This window comes from Pelophylax lessonae, assembly GCF_965119305.1.
Source record: "Pelophylax lessonae genome assembly, chromosome: 1".
Lineage (NCBI taxonomy): Eukaryota > Metazoa > Chordata > Amphibia > Anura > Ranidae > Pelophylax > Pelophylax lessonae.
The window spans coordinates 306,506,507-306,528,348 of NC_138768.1; the positions used below are offsets into that span (position 1 = coordinate 306,506,507).

Sequence of the window (21,842 nt, forward strand, 5' to 3'; positions counted from 1 at the left end):
GTGTACCTGAAAATTTAGTGGCTAAAATGTCCAAACGTTTGTATGCTAGTGAAGAGGCCTACAGTATACTGACCATGTCAGGTGAGAGCAATGGGGAAATCTCACTGGCAAAATCAGGGTCAGTATATGAACCTGTATTGAGCAGTGGCTCCCTGACAGATTGCTCCCACGACAGAGGGGTCCCTGCTAAGGTCAGGCTTACCCGACCCCATTCTGGAGTTGCTGAGATGCAAGAACCAGATTTTTCTCGTATGCCAGTACTAGTGACGCTCACACTTCTGGTGAACTGGCAAGCACCAGTGGCCTAGTACATCCTGGACCTAGACATAACAGCACTGCACTATCACTTGGTGACGTGGCGAGTCCCATAAGTGCAGTTGAAGCTGGTGTGGTGGCTAGCATGGGTAGTGGCCCGCAGCCCCCGCAAATTCGAAGACAGGCCCATAGAGCCCATAGTGTCCTTCCTGATGCGCTGTCAAATCCCAATTGGCAGCCCACAGATTCTGCAGTGCATGTACTTCCCCCATTCACTGCCCAACCCGGAATTCAAGTGGGAACAGCTGATTTTAACCCCCTAAATTTTTTTTAGCTGTTTTCCACTGAAGATCTTTACACATCTATTGTGGATCAAAGTAATTTGTATGATAAACAATTTATCACCGCCAATCCAGATTCGTCCCTTGCCAGACCATTCATCTGGAAACCTATAACGGTTTCCGAATTTAAGACCTTTCTGGGCCTATTTTTCAACATGGGCATTACTAAAAACAGTGAGTTGCAGGCATATTGGTCCACTGACTCGATTCACCATATGCACGTGTTCTCTGCTGCTATGTCCGGGACTCGATACGAACAAATATTTTGGTTCATGCATTTCAATGACAATGAACTCTGTCATCCTCAGGGAGACCCTGGATATGACTGGCTCCACAAAATTCGGCCCCTCGTAAACCACTTCAATCAGCAATTTGCAGCCTTGTTTATCCCCCAACAAGATGTCTGCGTTGACGAGTTCCTGATTAAGTTTACTGGCCGCTTGCTATCAAGCCGTATCTCCCCAGCAAGCGTGCCAGATATAGGGTCAAGCTGTATAAGCTGTGTGACAGGGCCACAGGCTATACAGTTAATTTCCATTTTACCGAGGGAAAAGATAGCACTGTGGAGCCCCCCAACTGCCCAGACTACATAGGGAGCAGCGGCAAGATAGTTTGGGACTTGGTGTCACCCTTATTCGGACAGGGGTACCATTTGTACGTGGACAATTTTTATTCCAGCGTGCCACTTTTTAGACACCTCTTTCAATTACAAATTGGCGCATGTGGCACCCTGCGATCTAATCGCCGGGGCTTCCCCCAATGGTTTGTAAATGCCCCACTTAGTCGGGGGGGGAGAGCCTGCTTGAGGTGCGATGAATTGCTCGTAGTGAAGTGGAGGGACAAACGGAACATTTTCGTTCTGTCCTCCATTCACCCAGACACGGCAGTCGAAATTACTACGGCCACTGGTGTTGAGAAGCCCCTCTGTGTCCATGACTATAACTGTAAAATGGGAGGGGTGTATTTCAACGACCAGATGATGGGACCGTTCTTAATTGCCCATAAGGCCAGACGCTAGTACAAAAAAATGTCTGTATACTTATTCCAATTGGCTTTTTACAACGCTTATGTCTTATACAAAGCGTCTGCCGGAACATTATCCTTCCTACATTTACAAGAAGAGATAATCAGAGCCCTTCTGTATCCAGTAGGTGCTCCTGCCCAACTTCCCCATCCAGATGCAGTGAGCCGGCTGCATGAGAGGCATTTTCCGGAATTCCTCCCGAGTACCCCTACCCAAAGATACCCCCAAAAAAGATGCCGTGTCTGCAGCAAGCGTGGATTTAGGCGGGACACCCATAATTATTGTCCCGACTGTCCTGACCGACTTGGTCTTTTCCACAGTGACTGTTTACGTTGCTACCACACACTAGTATATGCCAAACAAGGACCAGCAATGTATTGGTATGTTGCTGGACTTTGAGTGGTTATGCCAGGATGATGCCTGCAGATTTAGGCATTATTTTGGTATCGTTTTTTACAGCCAGCGGTCGACTTACATGTAAAAGCAATCCTAGCAGATAATTATTCAATGAGCTCAACATGCCTCTCAGGACATTCCTTAGGAAGTCTACTTTCCAAAAAGTCGTAATTTGGGGGGGGGGGGGGGGTTTGTACTGTCCTGCCATTTTAGCACTTCAAGAATTGAGATAGGCAGTCAGAAAGTAAAAGCTGTGTAAAGTGGTTAATCCCTTCAGATAATTCTATTCTATATTGGAGCGCAGGATCCCGATATAAAATTTGATAGGTATCTTTATCCTTCAACAGTCTATTCATTTTTGTTTTATAATACTCCTTATTCATAACCACAACCCCCCCCCCCCCCTGTCCGCAGGTCTTACTATAATGTCTTTCTTGCTTTCTAATATTTAATTCTCTTTTTTAATATAGTTAGGGTCTTAACCACTTGCCGACCACCGCAAGTACATATACTGCGGCGGTCAGCCCCGGCCAGGCAAAGTGACGTACCGGTACGTCACTAGCCTGTCACTGGCTGCTGAGGCGCGTGCCCGCCCCTGCGCGTTCCCTAGCAAGTCAGTGCGTGTGACCGGCGGACCCGATGTCCGCCGGTCACTCGCGATCGTTCGCCGGGATGGGAGAAAGGCAGGCGGCTAATGTAAACAAGCCGCCTGTCATTCTCCCCTGTGTAAAAATGGACATCAGATGGTTCTACTATGTAGGACCGTTGATCTCTGTTTTTACACTAGTAGCCATGTCCCATCACAGCTAGAAACACGCCCCTAGGACACACTTAACCCCTCCCTCTCCAATAATTTTTTTTTCCAACTTTTGCACAAACCAATCAAAATACGCTTTTTGCTATTTTTTTTTACCAAACATATGTAGCATAAAACAAATTGGCGGAAAATGTTAAAAAATTTAGATTTTTACATTTTGTATATTGTTATTTTTGCAAAATTTACGCTCTTTTTTTTGTTTATAGCGCATGATCAAAAAAATCGCACAGGTGATCAAATACGACCAAAAGAAAGCTCTGACCGTTGATCACTGTTCCTACACCAGTAGCCATGTCCAATCACAGTTAGAAGCACGCCCCTAGGGACACACTTAACCCCTCCTTCCCCAATAAAGTTAACCCCTTCCCTGCCAGTGTCATTTTGCAGTAACAGTGCATATGTATAGCACTGATTACTGCAGTAATGTCACTGGTAACCCCAAAAGTGTCAAAAATGTCAGTCAAGGGTCCGATTTGTCCGCCACAATGTCACAGTACCGCAAAAAAATCGCAGATCACCGCCATTACGCGTTAAAAAAAAAAAACAACAAAAATGACAAAAATCTTTCCCTTAGTTAGTAAACGCAATAATCAATCAAAATACGCTTTTTGCGATTTTTTTTTTTTACCAAACATATGTAGCATAAAACAAATTGGGCAAAAATGTTAAAAAATTTTGATTTTTACATTTTTTTTTGGGAATTTCATACTGTATAAAAAAATTTGAAAAATATTGTTATTTTTGCAAAATTGACGCTCTTTTTTTGTTTATAGCGCAAAAAGTAAAAATCGTACAGGTGATCAAATACCACCAAAAGAAAGCTCTGTTTGTGGGAAAAAAAGGACGTCAAATTCGTTTAGGTACAGCGTCGCAGGACCACGCAATTGTCCGTTAAAGTCACGCAGTGCCGAATCGCAAAATACCCCCTGGTCAGGAAGGGGGTAAAATCTTCCGGGGCTTAAGTGGTTAATAATGCGGTCAGAGTCCCCCTTTAATAATGCGGTCAGAGTCCCCCTTTAATAATGCGGTCAGAGTCCCCCTTTAATAATGCGGTTGGAGTCCCCCTTAATAATGCGGTTGGAGTCCCCCTTAATAATGCGGTTGGAGTCCCCCTTAATAATGCGGTCGGAGTCCCCCTTAATAATGCGGTCGGAGTCCCCCTTAATAAGCGGTCGGAGTCCCCCTTTAATAATGCCGTCGGAGTCCCCCTTTAATAATGCCGTCGGAGTCCCCCTTTAATAATGCCGTCGGAGTCCCCCTTTAATAATGCCGTCGGGAGTCCCCCTTTAATAATGCCGTCGGAGTCCCCCTTTAATAATGCTGTTGGAGTCCCCCTTTAACCACTTGCCGACTGCTGCACTACTATTTACGTCGGCAGTCAGCCCCTCACAGGCAAAGTGACGTAGATCTACGTCGCTAGCCTGTGAGGGTCTAGGGAGCGAGCGCGCGCCTCCGGAGGCGTGCTCCCGCGTGGTCACGGACCCCCCCTGCGCAAACCAATCAAAATACGCTTTTTGCGATTTTGTTTTTTTTACCAAACATATGTAGCATAAAACAAATTGTCCGAAAATGTTAAAAAATTTTGATTTTTCCATTTTTTTGGGGAATTTCATATAAAAACATGTGAAAAATATTGCTATTTTTGCAAAATTGACGCTCTTTTTTTTGTTTATAGCGCATGATCAAAAAATCGCACAGGTGATCAAATACCACCAAAAGAAATCTCTGTTTGTGGGAAAAAAAGGACGTCAAATTCGTTTAGGTACAGCATCGCACGAACGCGCAATTGTCCGTTAAAGTCACGCAGTGCCGAATCGCAAAATAGGCCCTGGTCAGGAAGGGGGTAAAATCTTCCGGGGCTTAAGTGGTTAATAATGCCGTCGGAGTCCCCTTTAATGTGCCCCGATAAGAGCTGTGTTTGTGTTCTCTAATCAGACAATATTCCGATATATATATATATATATATATATATAATATACACAGTACAAAATGTCAGCTTCACAGAGTAATGAGACGCCTCCTACTCTCTCTCTACTTATCTGCTATGTAACCCCGATGGTGTACACAGAGCCTATGTGTGCTGCTGAGCATATAACTTCTACTGTCTGATTGGTAGGTGGGAGTGGTTTATGCAAATTACCCATGGAACTGCATGTATTTATTCTTTTCTAATATATATATATATATATATATATATATATATTGTGCAGAATGAAATTTAAATGTCTTTAATATATATGTGCATTATGAAGTACATTGAATACAACATTTAAATGGCTTTTATTATTCATGACAGAATTCATCACCGTAAAGTGAAAAGGCAGTTGTTATGGGCTGGCAGCAGTGACTGCCGGCTATTTACTCAGATGCGGCTGTGGGTTGCTACCCACAGTTTGGAAAGTCCTGCCCTAACTGAAAGAAGTAGTCTGTGGGGCACATGCGCAGTAGCACAATCCCACGGACACAGGGACAGGACGCAGAGACACTTGGATTTTATTATTATAGATTATATACAGTATATATATATATATATATATATATATATATATATATATATATATACAGTATATATTTTTTTAGATTATACAAATTTTGTATTTTGATTTGAATTCTAAAAACAATAATTGGAAACAAAAGGAAAATGGGTAAATGTTGTAGGTCTCATATTTTTCTGTTGTATTCCTTTATAGCACAGCCACTGTCTGGAAGGATCTAAACCCATTTTGGGGGGAAGAGTTCACCTTGCACCTCCCACTTGGCTTCCACACACTCTCATTCTATGTGATGGATGAAGACACAATTGGGTAAGATGGCTTGCTTTTCTTCTGGGCCTTATTTGAGGACTTTGAAAACTCTACTTTCCTGTGCTTGTGTGTATCTACAGACAGGGACAAATTTGTTGGCAGAAATGATGGGCCCCTTAAAGAAATATTAAGCCCAAAAGCAAACATTGTTGAATTGCATTTTACCAGTTCAAATGTGTGATAGCTTCATTAGTTTTATTATTTAGACTTACTTTATTTTATTTCAGAAAGGTTTTTTTTTTTAAATTTACTTATGTAAAACCCTTTATTCCAAAAATAGCAAACTTGTTGCTGTAACTATTTAAAATATGTTAGCTGGAGTTTGGCTTCAATTTGTTTAGTGTGTCTAAATCTGCTAGTACATCTAACACTCCCCTCCCCCCAAACTGGCAATGCTGCTGTCGAAAAGTGTCCCTGTTACACCTTCATTCAGAGTGTAGGTATCCTAGAACAGGAGGTTTGTTTTTGGCCAGATCACAAGGTGGAAACAAAAAAAATCCCCCCAAAAACTAATGCAGCCACCACATCTAATTATTAGTAAGTTGCAATATATTAAATTTTTTATTTGGGTTTAACCACTTCCATACCAGGATACCAGGATTTCTGGCACTCCGCTCCTACATGTAAAAATCATCATATTTTTGCTAGAAAATTTCTCGGAACCCCCAAACATTTTATATATTTTTAGCAGAGACCCTAGGTAATAAAATGGCGGTCATTGCAACTTTTTTATGTCACACGGTATTTGCACAGAAACCTTTCAAACGTTTTTTTTTTTAAATAAAAACTGTTTTATGAATAAAAAAAATACAAAACACTAGATTTAGCCCAATTTTTTTGTATAATGTGAAAGATGATGTCACGCCGAGTAAATAGATACCTAACATGTTGCGCTTTAAAATTGCGCACACTCGTGGAATGACGCCAAACTTCAGTACTTAAAAATCTCTATAGGTGACGCTTTAAAATTTTTTACAGGTTACCAGTTTAGAGTTACGGTGGAGGTCTTGGGCTAGAATTGTTGCTCTCACTCTAATGTTTGCAGCGATAATTCACATGTATGGATTGAACGCCGTTTACGCATGTGACCACAACTAACGCACGCGTTGTTTATTTTATTTTTATTTTTTTATTTTTACACTTTCCCTTTAATTTGTTTTTTTTTTTTTTATCACTTTTATTCCTATTACAAGGAATGTAAACATCCCTTGTAATAGAAATAGTGAATGACAGGTCCTCTTTATAGGGAGATCTGGGGTCAATAGGACCTCAGATCTCTCCTACAGGCTAGAAAGCCTAAAATAAAAAAAAATGTAAAAAAATGATCTCGGCTATTCAGCTGAGATCAGTGCAGTATTGAAGACTGCCAGGCTGGGCGTGACGTTATCACATTGCGCCCAGGCCTCCAAGAGTCATATAGACTGCCGTGGACCATCTGGTCCTCGCAGTCTTTATGGTGACACTTCCGCCAGTGGCCGATTCCTTCTTCGGCTCTCTGATCGTACGGGCGAGCCGGTAGATGTCCCCTCCCACCGCCTGTAAGAACGATCAAGCAGCTATGATTATTCCTATGGTGAAGGGAATCACCGGCTGAAAAAAAATGATATCTGAATGATGCCTGAAGCCTGATATCCCCACTCAAAGCCCAGGATGTCATATTACGTCCACCTAAGGAGAAGTGGTTAATACTGCTTTAATTTGATATCTTCTTGCACAACACTGAGAAGAATCGCTACAAACAAGAAATTCTGTAGCTCCAATGACAAAAAGAGAGAAGACCGGGCGCCGATCTAAGTGTAGCAATAAAACATTTATTAACAATAGAAGGAGTACTACTCACAGGAGTACGATAAAAACAGGCATCTCAATAGAGTGGTGGGTATGCAGAGTTCGTCCAGGGGGTCGACCACTCTATTGAGATGCATACCCACCACTCTATTGAGATGCCTGTTTTTATCGTACTCCTGTGAGTAGTACTCCTTCTATTGTTAAAAAAAGTTTTATTGCTACACTTAGATCGGCGCCCGGTCTTCTCTCTTCTTGTCTTGGATCATACAGGGTTACTTCACCCTTCACTGGAGGCAGCCATCGAAGTGTATAGCAAGCAACACCGGACTTTGTGTACCGAAGCCCACCTTGCCATATTTTGCTCTATGCATAGATACTGCACGCAGTTCTGACCATCTGATTGCGCCAATCTCTCCTCTCCTCCTTGTAGCTCCAATGAGACTTCTCCTGATAGGTAGACTGGCCCACTCTTCTAGAGCAAACTGCTCCAATTGTCTCAGGTTTGATAAGTTCCTTCTCCAGACTTGATGTTTCAGCTTTTTTTTAGGTGTTCAAAAGGATTCATATCAGGGTTTGTAGAATGCAACTTCAAAATAGTCTGTTTTGTTCTAAGCCATTCATTCCACCCCAAACTCACTCATCCATGTCCTTATGGACCTTGCTTTGTGCACTGGTCCAAATCATTTGGTGGTGGGGGGATTATGATGTGGGATTTTTTTCTGGGGTTGGGCTTAGCCCCTTAGTTCGAGGTGAGGGAACTTGACTGACCTGCACAGAGTCCTGACCTCAACCCGATAGAACACCTTGGGATGAATTTGAGTTGAGACTGCGAGCCAGACCTTCTCATCCACATTAGTGCCTGACCTCAGAATGATCAAACATTCCCATAAACACACTCCTAAACCTTGTGGACAGCCTTTCCAGAAGAGTTGAAGCTGTTATAGCTGCAAAGAGTGGGCCAACTCCACATTGAAACCTACAGATTAAGTATGGGATATCATTAATGTTCATGTGCGTGTAAAGGCAGGTGTTCCAATACTTTTGGAAATCTAGTGTATGTATTTCCTATGATCGAGAGCTTCATCTAGTGGCCATTCTGATACCATGATCAGGAAAATACTACTGTATGGATACTAGATATAGCTGTCAATCACGGGGAATACACATATTAGTCCCATTTTGGGGGTTATTTGTGATGGCATGTAATTATCAATTAGGCGGGCCATAGGCAGTTCTAATCTTGGTTGGTTCAGCAGGAACTGGCCAAGATTGGAACCACCCAAGTACAACCAGCTTGCCAGATTTTACATGGGATTACCACATGTAATACTGTTATAGCCAGTAGCAATAATCACTGTTCTCCAGGTGGGGACAGCTTTCTTCGCAAAACTGGGAGAACACAATGGCTCTATGGGAGGAATTCCCCCATCAACACTGACTGTGTTATTGGGGGAATTGAGCGGTTTTCTTTCCTGCAATTTGTCTATGGCTGTCCTCATTGTAAACCACATTTTCATGAGTCAAAGACCAGTGCTACTCAATTCCTGTGGCACAGACTAATTTAGCTGTGCAACAAGAATATCCTAAAAACCATTAGAGCCGGTTCACACTACCGCGACTCATAAGGGGCGACTTGTATGATAGACGACTTTGTACGACTTTGTATTTGGCCAATCAGAATATGATGGTTCTGGGTCATACTCACACAAAAAAAAGTTCTTAAAAATTGTCGTTTTTGATAGAGAGACAATTATTGAAAAAATTATTGAAAAAATGAGGTTTCTTTGGATTAGTGTCTGGGGGGGGTCTAAAAAGTGTACCTGTGAAGTTTCAGCCCTGTAGCATGTCCAGAACCATAAAAAAAGATAATTTTTCTTAGAATTTTTAGTAGCACAGGCATAGGGCTCTTCTCCAGAAAAAGATTAGTGCGGCTCAGCACTCAGCACCCTGCTCCTGCGCTCAGAACCTGGTCCTCAGGCTGCCTCAATCTTGGAACTTTTACTCATACTTGGCATCCAATATGGCTAGGCTTAGCTGCCCTCTACGACCGGGGTGGTCGACCAGACACTGTAAATACAATAAGATTCCAGAGAGCCTGTTCTTCCGCTGCAGGAGTTCCCACTTGTATATATTCCAGAAAAAGATTAGTGCTGCTCAGCACCCTGCTCCTGCGCTCAGAACCTGGTCCTCAGGCTGCCTCAATCTTGGAACTTTTACTCATACTTGGCATCCACTATGGCTAGGCTTTGCTTCCCTCTACGACCGGGGTGGTCGACCAGACACTGTAAATACAATAAGATTCCAGAGAGCCTGTTCTTCCGCTGCAGGAGTTCCCACTTGTATATATTCCAGAAAAAGATTAGTGCTGCTCAGCACCCTGCTCCTGCGCTCAGAACCTGGTCCTCAGGCTGCCTCAATCTTGGAACTTTTACTCATACTTGGCATCCACTATGGCTAGGCTTTGCTTCCCTCTACGACCGGGGTGGTCGACCAGACACTGTAAATACAATAAGATTCCAGAGAGCCTGTTCTTCCACTGCAGGAGTTCCCGCTTGTATATATTCCAGAAAAAGATTAGTGCTGCTCAGCACCCTGCTCCTGCGCTCAGAACCTGGTCCTCAGGCTGCCTCAATCTTGGAACTTTTACTCATACTTGGCATCCACTATGGCTAGGCTTTGCTTCCCTCTACGACCGGGGTGGTCGACCAGACACTGTAAATACAATAAGATTCCAGAGAGCCTGTTCTTCCACTGCAGGAGTTCCCGCTTGTATATATTCCAGAAAAAGATTAGTGCTGCTCAGCACCCTCCTCCTGCGCTCAGAACCTGGTCCTCAGGCTGCCTCAATCTTGGAACTTTTACTCATACTTGGCATCCACTATGGCTAGGCTTTGCTTCCCTCTACGACCGGGGTGGTCGACCAGACACTGTAAATACAATAAGATTCCAGAGAGCCTGTTCTTCCACTGCAGGAGTTCCCGCTTGTATATATTCCAGAAAAAGATTAGTGCTGCTCAGCACCCTGCTCCTGCGCTCAGAACCTGGTCCTCAGGCTGCCTCAATCTTGGAACTTGTACTCATACTTGGCATCCACTATGGCTAGGCTTTGCTTCCCTCTACGACCGGGGTGGTCGACCAGACACTGTAAATACAAATGTATTTATAGGGCTCCTCTCCACCTAGGCGTTTTCGTTGCAGGCATTTATCGGGCATTTTTGGAGGCAGGCATGACTTTTTTTGGATTTAGTGTCTGGGGGGTCTAAAAAGTGTACCTGTGAAGTTTCTGCTCTGTAGCATGTCCAGAACCAGAAAAAAAGATAATTTTTCTTAGAATTTTTAGTAGCACAGGGATATGGCTCCACTCCACCTGGGCGTTTTTGTTGCAGGCATTTATCAGGCATTTTTTGGGCGTCTTTGGAGGCATGCCTGCAAACTATACTTCATATGTATACTTCACAGGTACACTTTTTAGACCCCCCAGACACTAAATCCAAAAAAAGTCATGCCTGCCTCCAAAAATGCCCGATAAATGCCTGCAACAAAAACACCCAGGTGGAGAGGAGCCCTATGCCTGTGCTACTAAAAATTCTAAGAAAAATGATCTTTTCCCAAGTCATCCTCCAGGACGGTCACATGAGAGATGGCTCCTCCTCCTACAGGAAACACAAGCACAGTTAATTTTAAAAGGCCGCCCCACAGGCTGCCCCACAGGCTGCCCCACAGTTCTTGTGTTTCCTGTCCTGCTTACACAAGCATGGTCCTGAACATCCCCTGTTTGTTTTTTTATTATTCCCTATCCTGGGCAGGCGTCCTGGGATACCTCTTCCCTTCACCGGCCTGTGCCGATAAGGGTATCTGGCGGGCCGGTGCCAGCAATGGGGGCAAGGAAAGAGGACGTCCACGGGAGAGGAGGGGGTCGTGAGGCTTCAGAAGATACCCCCTCCTCTCTCTCTCTATCTTAGGGGGCAGAAGCAAGGCTGGAGACCTAGGCAGGTAATACCCAGTATCCAGCCCAAACGCTTACCTTACTCCAGGGGAACCGAGGTATAGCGGACCAAGAGGGGACCATGGCAGCCAGCTGGAGGCCGTGCTGAGCCGCTCCCCATTTCCCCTCGGAAGGGTCATCTCCACGCTGGGCTCCCGGTGGAGTTTCCAGCATGGGCTGTGCAGCCAGTGTCGCCGCTGGCGCCGCGGAAGTGACGTAGCCAATATGGCGCCGCCACCGGAAGTGGGGCGGCGGCCATTTTGGATGTGGGCAAAGAGCGCCGGAACAGCGTCGGAAGCTCTGGCGGGAAATTCAAATATAAATGGCGCCAGTTCACAGGAGATCGGCTTGGCTACGCTTCACCTGCTGCAAGGCTCCTTCCCTCTAGGCGGTCCTAATGGCGGAGGACCAGTCCCTGTTACCAGAGGCTGTGGTGTGTGGCCCCAGCCCGAGTATGGTAAGTGGAGGGAAGAAGAGGGGAAGGGGGCGTGTCCTTCTGGCTGGAACAGCTAAGGGGACAGTTGGAAAAGGTCCCAGGTAGCGAAGAGGCACAGGATTCCCTCCTCTTGATAGAGAAAGGGATGGCCTATATGGCAGATGCAGCGGCGGAAGGTGTACGGATAGCAGCCCGAACCACTGGTCTGGTAAACTCTGCCAGAAGAGCCCTCTGGCTTAAAACATGGGAAGGTGACTACGCATCCAGAAATAAGCTGTGCAGTATCCCTTTTGACGGGAAGCTACTTTTTGGCCAAGAACTGGATAAGGTTCTGGAAAGATCGGCGGACAAATCAAAAGGATTCCCCGCCAAAAAGAAGGAGAAACAGAAGAGATTTTTTCGCCGCCCGAGAGGCGATACACAATCCAAGGGAGGAAAACCAAATACCCAGAGGAAGTGGGTATACAATAAGAGCAAGGGTAGACCAAACAACCCCTTCCCCAATAATAGCAGCAATGTCAGCAAGCCCCAGTGACGCCAGACGGCCGGTAGGGGGGAAACTGAGATTCTTCTCCCCTCAATGGGAAGAATTCTGTACGAACCGTTTCATAGTACAGATTCTCAAGGAAGGTTACAAGATAGAATTCGTGACAACTCCCCCTCACAAATTTCGGGTAACATCTCTACCAAGAACATCACCAGCAAAAGAAGCCTGGGAAATATCAATCTCGAACCTATTGCAAGAGGAGGTAATAAAGGAAATACCCTTATCACACCAAGGGGAAGGGTTCTTTTCCAGAGTCTTTTTAAGGCTAAAACCATCAGGCAAACACCGCCTAATCCTAAATCTCAAGGACCTCAACCGAAGAGTAAGGTACAGGAGGTTCAAGATGGAATCCATCTTCTCAGTGAGAACCCTACTTCCCGAAGATGCTTTCCTAGTAACCCTAGATCTCCAAGATGCCTATTTACATGTGCCAATCCACCTAAGGCATCAAAAGTTCCTAAGGTTCGCAAACAGATTGGGGTCACAAATACGCCTATTCCAGTTCCAGGCACTCCCATTCGGAATCTCCTCGGCACCGAGAATCTTTACCAAGATTAGGGCGGAGGTAGTCCAGGACCTTCGAGTAAGAGGGGTCCAGATATTTCCCTACCTAGACGACTTCCTGATATACGGAAAATCAGAGGCAGAAGCGTTCGAAAATCTCAGAACAACAGAGGATTTCCTCACATCACTGGGGTGGGTGATCAACACCCAGAAATCCAACAGAATCCCTTCACAGGAGACAGTGTTCCTGGGTTATCGAATCAACACAGTGACACAAAAAATCCTATTACCAGAGAACAAGATTGTGAAGCTCAAAGAAGCTACGAGGCGCTTGATAGAGCTACACCGTATATCAAGAAGAGACACCATGGTGGTCCTGGGCCTCATGTCAGCAGCCATCCCAGCAGTACAGTGGGCTCAGCTACACATGAGACCTCTCCAGAGACATCTCCTGAGTCACTGGAATGGGAAGTCCTCAGAACTGGACGGTCTAATATCAATTCCACCAACCGTAAAAAGGTCACTGACCTGGTGGCTAAAGGAAGACTCCCTCTCTCAAGGGAGACTCTGGATGCCCACAGTACAGGTCAGGATAACGACGGATGCAAGCCTTTTCGGCTGGGGAGCCCACATAGGACATCAGGTGAGACAGGGAACCTGGTGCCAATCTGGGGAAGAAGTGTCCTCAAATATGAGGGAGCTAGCGGCTGTAAGAGAAGCTCTGGTAGGATTCCAACAAGAAACAAAAGGAAAACATGTCCAAATTCAGTCAGACAATGTTACGACAGTCTCTTACATCAACCACCAAGGTGGTACACGCTCAAATCACCTGATGAGAATAGCGCAAGACATTCTATCAGAGGCGGAAGCAAACCTTTTATCCCTTTCGGCAGCGCACATAAAGGGGTCAACAAATGTGCTGGCAGATCTACTGAGCCGGAAGCACCTGGACCCAGCGGAGTGGGAACTAAATCAACAGATTTTCAACCAGCTGGTACAGAAGTGGGGGACACCGGAGGTGGACCTTTTCGCCACAGAAAGCAACAGAAAAGTGAGGAAGTTCTTCTCTTTACACAAGGAAAGAAACGCATTAGGCATAGATGCCCTAGCATTTCCCTGGAGCTTCGGCCTGGCGTATGCGTTTCCCCCGATCCAACTGATTCCAAGAACAATCAGGAAAATCCATCGGGAGGGGACAAGGGTAATCCTAGTGGCACCCTTCTGGCCAAAACGAGCATGGTTTACTCCACTCTGGAAGATGGTGGAGGAAGAACCCTGGATTCTACCCGCTCAGGAAGATCTTCTGGCCAAAAAGGGAGCGCATCACCCTTCCAGTCAGACGCTACAACTAGCAGCATGGATCCTGAACGGGGCATACTACTAAATAAAGGACTATCTACAAGAGTCACAGAAGTACTGCTCCAGAGCAGAAAACCAGGAAGATTTACAACAAGATATGGAAGACATACAGATTTAAAATGGAGCCCAGCAACAGAAACCTAAAGGATATTAGCACTGTGCTGGATTTTTTTCTAGACGGAGTAGACAAAGGTCTGGCCGTAAACACCCTTAAAGTGCAGGCGGCAGCTCTGTCAATCTTTCTGGAAAAACCTATAGGAGAAGATCCTTTAGTAAAGAGGTTTTTTAGATCGATCCAAAGATCCAGGCCTAGCAAAGACCTTAGCTTGGCCCCATGGGATCTAACATTAGTATTACAGGCACTCACCAAAGCCCCTTTTGAGCCTTTAGAAGAATGCAATCTAAAGAATCTTACTCTGAAAGCGGCATTTCTTGTGGCAATTACATCAGCCAGAAGGGTGAGCGACCTACAGGCCCTTTCCATCAAGGAACCTTTCTTAAAGATTTTTCCGGATAAATTAATCCTCAGGACGGACCCTCTTTTCCTCCCGAAAGTATCATCGGAATTTCATCGGACACAGGAAGTAGTCCTTCCATCATTCTGCCAAAACCCAACCTCACCAGGGGAGGAGGTTTTTGCTACTCTGGACGTCAAGAGGTGTATCCTACAGTCACCAGAGAAATCAGGAAATCAGCTAACTTATTTATACTCTTTGGAGGCACTCAGAAAGGGAAAGCGGCCTCAAAATCATCCATAGCCAGGTGGATCAGAATGGCTATTGGCGCAGCCTACACAGTGCAAAACAAAAGTTTACCAGCCGGTATCAAAGCACACTCCACCCGGGCGATATCAACATCTTGGGCAGAAAAGGCTGGGGCCTCAGCAGAGCAAATCTGTAAAGCAGCCACCTGGTCAAGTTATCTGACGTTTGTCAAACACTACAGGGTCGACCTGGTCTCCGCCCAGGATCTATCCTTCGGTCACAAAGTGCTCCAGGCAGTAGTCCCACCCTAGGTATGCATCGTTGGGGTCTCATGTGACCGTCCTGAAGGATGACTTGGGAAAGTATGTTATTACCTGATAACTCCCTTTCCAGGAATCCTCCAGGACGGTGGACCCCCACCCTATTAATAAATTGTATACTTAGAATTATAGTTTGAGCTAGTCGCTTAAGCAGGCCAGTTCATCTTTTTACAACTGTGGGGCAGCCTGTGGGGCGGCTTTTTAAACTTAACTGTGCTTGTGTTTCCTGTAGGAGGAGGAGCCATCTCTCATGTGACCGTCCTGGAGGATTGCTGGAAAGGGAGTTATCAGGTAATAACTTATACTTTTTCTGGTTCTGGACATGCTACAGAGCTGAAACTTCACAGGTACACTTTTTAGACCCCCCAGACACCAAATCCAAAAAAAGTCATGCCTGCCTCCAAAAATGCCCGATAAATGCCTGCAACAAAAACGCCCAGGTGGAGAGGAGCCCTATGCCTGTGCTACTAAAAATTCTAAGAAAAATTATCTTTTTTTCTGGTTCAGGACCATTTTAATGGAAAGTCGGATCACAAGTCGCTTCAAATAAGATAAGGAGGCGACTCCCATAGAAGTCTATGTGACAAGTCGGATACAAGTCGCCTCAAAGTAGTACAGGACCCTTTTTAGAAGTCGGAGCGACTTCAGTAGTGCCAATTAAGACGGCACTCATTGATTAACATTGCTTTTGTTATGTCAAGCGACTTGGGGCGACTTGAGGGCACACAAGTCGCCTCACAAGTCGCGGCAGTGTGAATGGACTCTTAGGGGATTGTTTGGAAGTTTAGTTTGAAGTTTGGAATTATAAACCTTTGTCATAGCGATCTATTAAATGGCATTATATCTGTTTTACAGTTTTCCTTGGATGGTTAAAACAAAAAGAAGAAATAGAACTGCTGAAATGTTTACCATTCCTGGAGAAATGCTGTGCCGGGGTCCAATGAGTGCTGATTACATGCCTGAAAGCCTGGACACTGGATTATGTGAACTATGCTGAGAGAGAAGTTGAGTCAGTGTAAACCATTTAGCAAAAATCACATGACCAAGTGCCTAGATCTTCAAATGTAGCCAGCACCAAAGGGAGACTGGAGCAGCATTTTCTCAAAGGTAAATACAGTATGTCAGTCTTTGATGATCCTTGTTTATTCATCCTAACAAGACTGATAACATAGATTTAATGTCTAAGTATACAGTAGTTCTGCCTTAATGCCTTCCTCCTTGTCTGTCTACTAAGGTTATAAAGCAGTCAAATGGAGGCATGTTTCAGCTGCATAGACATATTGACCTTCCACACTGGATCCAGGGTCACTGTGTGTTTAGTGTTTACACAGTGTCATGTGCGTATCAGTGACATGTCTGTCTATATATCTTTGTGTGTCCTGTTCTGTTCAGAGTCACCTGAAGTCAGTGTTTTTTTCTGTCTGACAGGCATGATGACGTTATAGGCAAGATATCACTCACTAAGGAATACATTGCATCACAACCAAGAGGTAAACCTTCCTCGCATGTGCTTGAGATTTAAGAAATTGATATATAAACAACAATGCATAGATATGCAATATTCACAAAACACAGGGAGGAGTAGTGATGTGCAGTCGTGGAAACCAGTCAGATGCCAGCTCTAGGCAGGTTTGTGTATTCAGACTATTGGATTTTGACCTTTGTGTTTTGTACTGTGCACATCACACATCACTGGAAAAAAGGCAGAGTATACAATAGCACCAAAATAAAGCACTTTCTTGGTTTTTATTACTACAAAATGGCAAAAACCCCAAACTAGTTGGCAGTTTAAATATCTTTTTATTTTTCTGCCAACTAGTATGTCTCAGTGATTACCACGTGTCATTTAAAAACTTGCTTTACAAATTACCCTATTATTGTGAAAAATATGCAGACGTTGGGAAGTTAAACCACCAGATAATTTTCTATATACGAGGTGGTACCAAAATGTTTTGAGACTAGCTATGTTTAAAAGAAAGTACTTTATTTATCTACGTTTACACACCATCACCTCAATATAGTCCACTTGCACAGCAATACATTGTTCCCAGCATTCCTTCCACTTCTGAAATGTGTCCTGGAAGTCTATTTTTCCAAGCGTGTTTAGTACCTACTGCTATTCGCGCTGGAGCTCCACAATCGTGTCAAAGGGCGACCTTTGTGCTGGATCTTTAACTCATTGCAGCATCGCCGTAAACTGGCTGAATTATGTCAGTTGTCTATGTGGCAGATTTGTGGCAGATTTGCCCAGTTTCACGCATAATTTCATGTTTGCTCTTTGTTCTAACTTGCTTATGATAATGAAATAACAGATGTGGTAAGGCATGTGGTCAGAATAGCACCAGTTGCACAGCTCCCAATGTTCACAGGTCGATGTCTTTTGGCACACTGACTTATGAAGGTCGGTGCTCCCTGTGACTGTGCGTGTAGCCCTGTGCTGCCATCTGTTGCCATGTTACAAAAGTAGTCTCAAAACTTTTCGATACCACCTCGTATGCCAGGGACTCTTTTGGTGAAATCTCTGCTCTTACTGGGTTTGCACACCTGCTGTAGATATTATTATATTATGATGGGACCCCCCTGTCTTTGTTGGAGTTTAAACTCATATGATTGGGAATGCACAAAGGTGAATGGGAACATCCTGGCTGACAGTCAGGATTTATGGCAGGGAAAATCTATATATATATATATATATATATATATATATATATATATATATATATAGGAAGCTGGTGGCTGACTCATCCCATCAAGTTCTACCTGTAACTATCACTTTTCGAGGAGGGTTGGATCTTTTACTATGTAGAGAAAGTAAAATATTCTGTGTGTTCTTCAGGTATTGACAGTTGGATTAACTTGGGCCGTGTAAATCCTGATGAAGAAGTCCAAGGAGAGATCTACCTTGAGTTACATATAATGCAAGATCAACACAAATGTAACCTGCACTGCCATGTCTTAGAGGCCAGGTAAATGCTGCTAACTATTCTGTCCTGGTAATTCCCTGTAGATGTATTGTGATGTAGTAGAAAATAAGTTTGCCATAATACTACCTGGGTCCTGTTTATTGTGCCCCCTCAAGGGTATCTGGTAATACCCCCAATAATCACAGGTGTTGCTTTCAAATTAAGAATTACTTGCAATGATTAGGCTATTTCTGACCTCCCTAATGGGCTATTACAAGCACCACTGGCAATCAGAGGCTTTGATTTGTGCACAGAAGTTTTCAAACAAGTTGAACAGGGCGTCATTCTTCACTCTTCTATGAAGTAGGAATGATCAAATTTACTGCGTGCATGCTGCTACCACCATTGACCAAGAAAAGTGGCAGGTCCTGTGGCTCCAGACATTTATTCAAGGATAGGCAGGCAGGGATATACTGTATCTACCTGTGTATTGACAGCATTTGCCACTTAAATGGGTGTTTGGTATACACTTCCTCATTCTTCACTTCATCTACAGTAGCATGTACTTAAGCCCTCGCTTCCTCTAAATCAACAAGCACTTTGACACTTGCCTCCACTACACCAACTTTCACTTCGCCATTCACAATCCCTGCACTGGAGCACACTTTGGAACTTGCTGCCACTACATCAACGCATACTTTGGCACTTTCTGCTACTTCACCGGTGACACTCTCCATCACAATACTGACGTTCATTAAGGCACTGGCACTAACATGCCTTCTGCACTCTCCGCCAGTACAACAATGCACACTTCAACATGCATTGCCACTGGCTGTATTTGTCATGTTCAACAAACGAGCACACATTCGCAAGTGATATATGAAATAAATAAGGGAGTCTGCACAAGAAGGAAGATTAAGGTACCATAATAACTAATGGTTGGAAACCAGCGCAATGAACCCCAGGTATAGAGGCAAAGCAGAGTCTGTAAAATGAATAAAGGTTTGTCCTGCCAGAAGGATCAAAAAATGTTTACAACTAGATTGATCACCTTCAGAAGCCTAGTATTACATTGATTGTTCCTTGAAGGCACCAACCAGAAAGCAGAAATTGCATTAAATCAAAGTTGTAGAATGTTAACTTGTTCAGAGCAAATAGATCATTTTTGTAGCACATTTTCAGGGTGTACAGGAGGTTGCAGCTTTGATCTAGATTTAATATTTTAACACTTCCATTTTTTTTTGAGCGTGCATATAACAGCACAAACCTGGGCACTTCAAACTGAACATGGAGTGAAAAAATGCAGATATTACTTTCAATAAAAACTGCGTATTAAAGTGGTTCTAAAGGCCAATTAATTTTGAACCTTAATGCTGCATTAAGGTAAACACCTTATTAACCCCCCCCCCCATCTCCATCTCCTTCTTTAAATACTTATCTGGCTTTTCTTACTGATTCAGTGCTTTCCCATCAGTAGCACTGCTTCTCCACTTCCTGGCCTGGGCCGAGCTGTGCTTTGTGTGTCTCTGGACGCACACAGCCCGGGTTTGGAATGTGCCTGCACAGGTGCTCCCATACCACAGGGGTTGTTACAAGGACACCCACAGGAAGGAGTGGAGAGCACTGGCAGGGGACTGCCAAAGAAGAGGTAAGGAACTGCTCTGTGCAATATCATTACATGGAGCAGGTAAGAATAACCTCTTATTTTATTTTATTAAAACAAATTATCCTTTAGAATCACTTTAAAGCAGCCAGAAGGTCCATCAGCGTGGACAGCTGACATAATATGAAAATCTCCACTCAAAAAGGTCTCTTAAGATTCCTTCTATTCACAGGGAGAGCATTAATTGAACAACATTTGGGAACTACCACCATTCTACATATTCAGTATTGCCTCACAGAACCTAAAATGGTTATGAGAATGAAAGAACTAACCGCTACCTTGTATGACTGATACCCAGTTTTTAATACAGCATGGAGCACTTGGTTTAAATTTTCTAGTTCCAATCACTTTCATCTTTCTTTTTGCTGTTGCTGTTGGGCCTACCCAGCCCCCCTCCAGATACCTTCCTCATAGGCTATTAACTTCTCTTCTGTGTAAGCATAGTGGCAGAATGGCCCCTAACTACTGTATTCAGCACTTTATTTAGACTACCCAATGGAGTAGTAAACAGTCTTTCCAAACCCAACGCATTTGGCGCTACCCTTAAGCCACTGATTAGCATACTCTCTACGTCATTGTATTTTATTTTGATAACTTCCCTTTTGCGTATATTTTGTTACAGAATTAAATACCAAACCTATTGAGGGAAAATTCACAAAAGAAATAAGGACTGTTTTTTGGTGCTATGGCTCTTTAACATGGCCTGCGCCAAATTTAGAAATCTCTGTTGCCCATTTCTGTAACTTTACTGACACCTGCGGCAACTTCTTTTGTAGCCAATTTTACAAACAACTTTGTAGCCAATTTTACAAAGTGGCACCATTAATGCACTAAATACAAAAATGACCTCTAGTTCACAGATAACAAAACAGGAGGTAATTAAAGTGTTACTAAACCCACAACAGTAAAATCAGTGTGTAAATGCAGTAAAGCATGCTTGTTATACTCACTGTATAACCTAAGTGCTTAATCCTCTGCACTGTGCAAAAAGGCTGCTTGTTATCAGCACAGGGGCAATTCGCACTGTCCAGACAGAGGGTCTGGAGCCCTGCATTCTGATAGTACATCTCAGTGCAGTATGAAAACCCCTACAAGCTTCACCATGAACAGGAAGAAGTCACAAGACTGCTAATATACTGCTGATGAGAGGTATTTATATTTTCAATTTTATACAGAAAGATTTCCCAAGCTTTAAACATCCCAAGGAGCACTGTGCAAGCGATAATATTGAAATGGAAGGAGTATCAGACCACTGCAAATCTATGAAGACCTGGCCGTCCCTCTAAACTTTCAGCTCATACAAGGAGAAGACTGATCAAAGATGCAGCCAAGAGGCCCATGATCACTCTGGATGAACTGCAGAGATCTACAGCTGAGGTGGGAGACTCTGTCCATAGGACAACAATCAGTCATATACTGCACAAATCTGGCCTTTATGGAAGAGTGGCAATAAGAAAGCCATTTCTTAAAGATATTCATAAAAATTGTTGTTAAAAGTTTGCCACAAGCCACCTGGGAGACGCACCAGCCATGTGGAAGAAGGTGCTCTGGTCAGATGAAACAAAAATTGAACTTTTTGGCAACAATGCAAAACGTTATGTTTGGCGCAAAAGCAACACAGCTCATCACCCTGAACACACCATCCCCACTGTCAAACATGGTGGCGGCAGCATCATGGTTTGGGCCTGCTTTTCTTCAGGAGGGACAGGGAAGATGGTTAAAATTGATGGGAAGATGGATGGAGCCAAATACAGGACCATTCTGGAAGAAAACCTGATGGAGTCTGCAAAAGACCTGAGACTGGGACGGAGATTTGTCTTCCAACAAGACAATGATCCAAAACATAAAGCAAAATCTACAATGGAATGGTTCACAAATAAACATATCCAGGTGTTAGAATGGCCAAGTCAAAGTCCAGACCTGAATCCAATCGAGAATCTGTGGAAAGAACTGAAAACTTCTGTTCACAAACGCTCTCCATCCAACCTCATTGAGC

The 21,842-nt window shown here is 43.9% G+C and overlaps 1 protein-coding gene across 3 annotated transcripts in view; it reads left to right on the forward strand.

The window, feature by feature from the left end:
* Positions 1 to 21,842, forward strand: part of RASAL1 (RAS protein activator like 1) — a 262,021-nt gene that overhangs the window by 156,125 nt on the left and 84,054 nt on the right. For 2 of the 3 annotated variants that reach the window (XM_082272516.1, XM_082272517.1), the window contains exons 3-5: positions 5,524 to 5,637; positions 16,709 to 16,770; positions 18,117 to 18,246. In XM_082272516.1, coding sequence (XP_082128642.1) covers positions 5,524 to 5,637; positions 16,709 to 16,770; positions 18,117 to 18,246 — 306 coding nt within the window. Of the gene's footprint in view, positions 1 to 5,523; positions 5,638 to 16,246; positions 16,388 to 16,708; positions 16,771 to 18,116; positions 18,247 to 21,842 lie in introns of those variants that run through there. The other variant, XM_082272518.1, reaches the window with a different exon arrangement.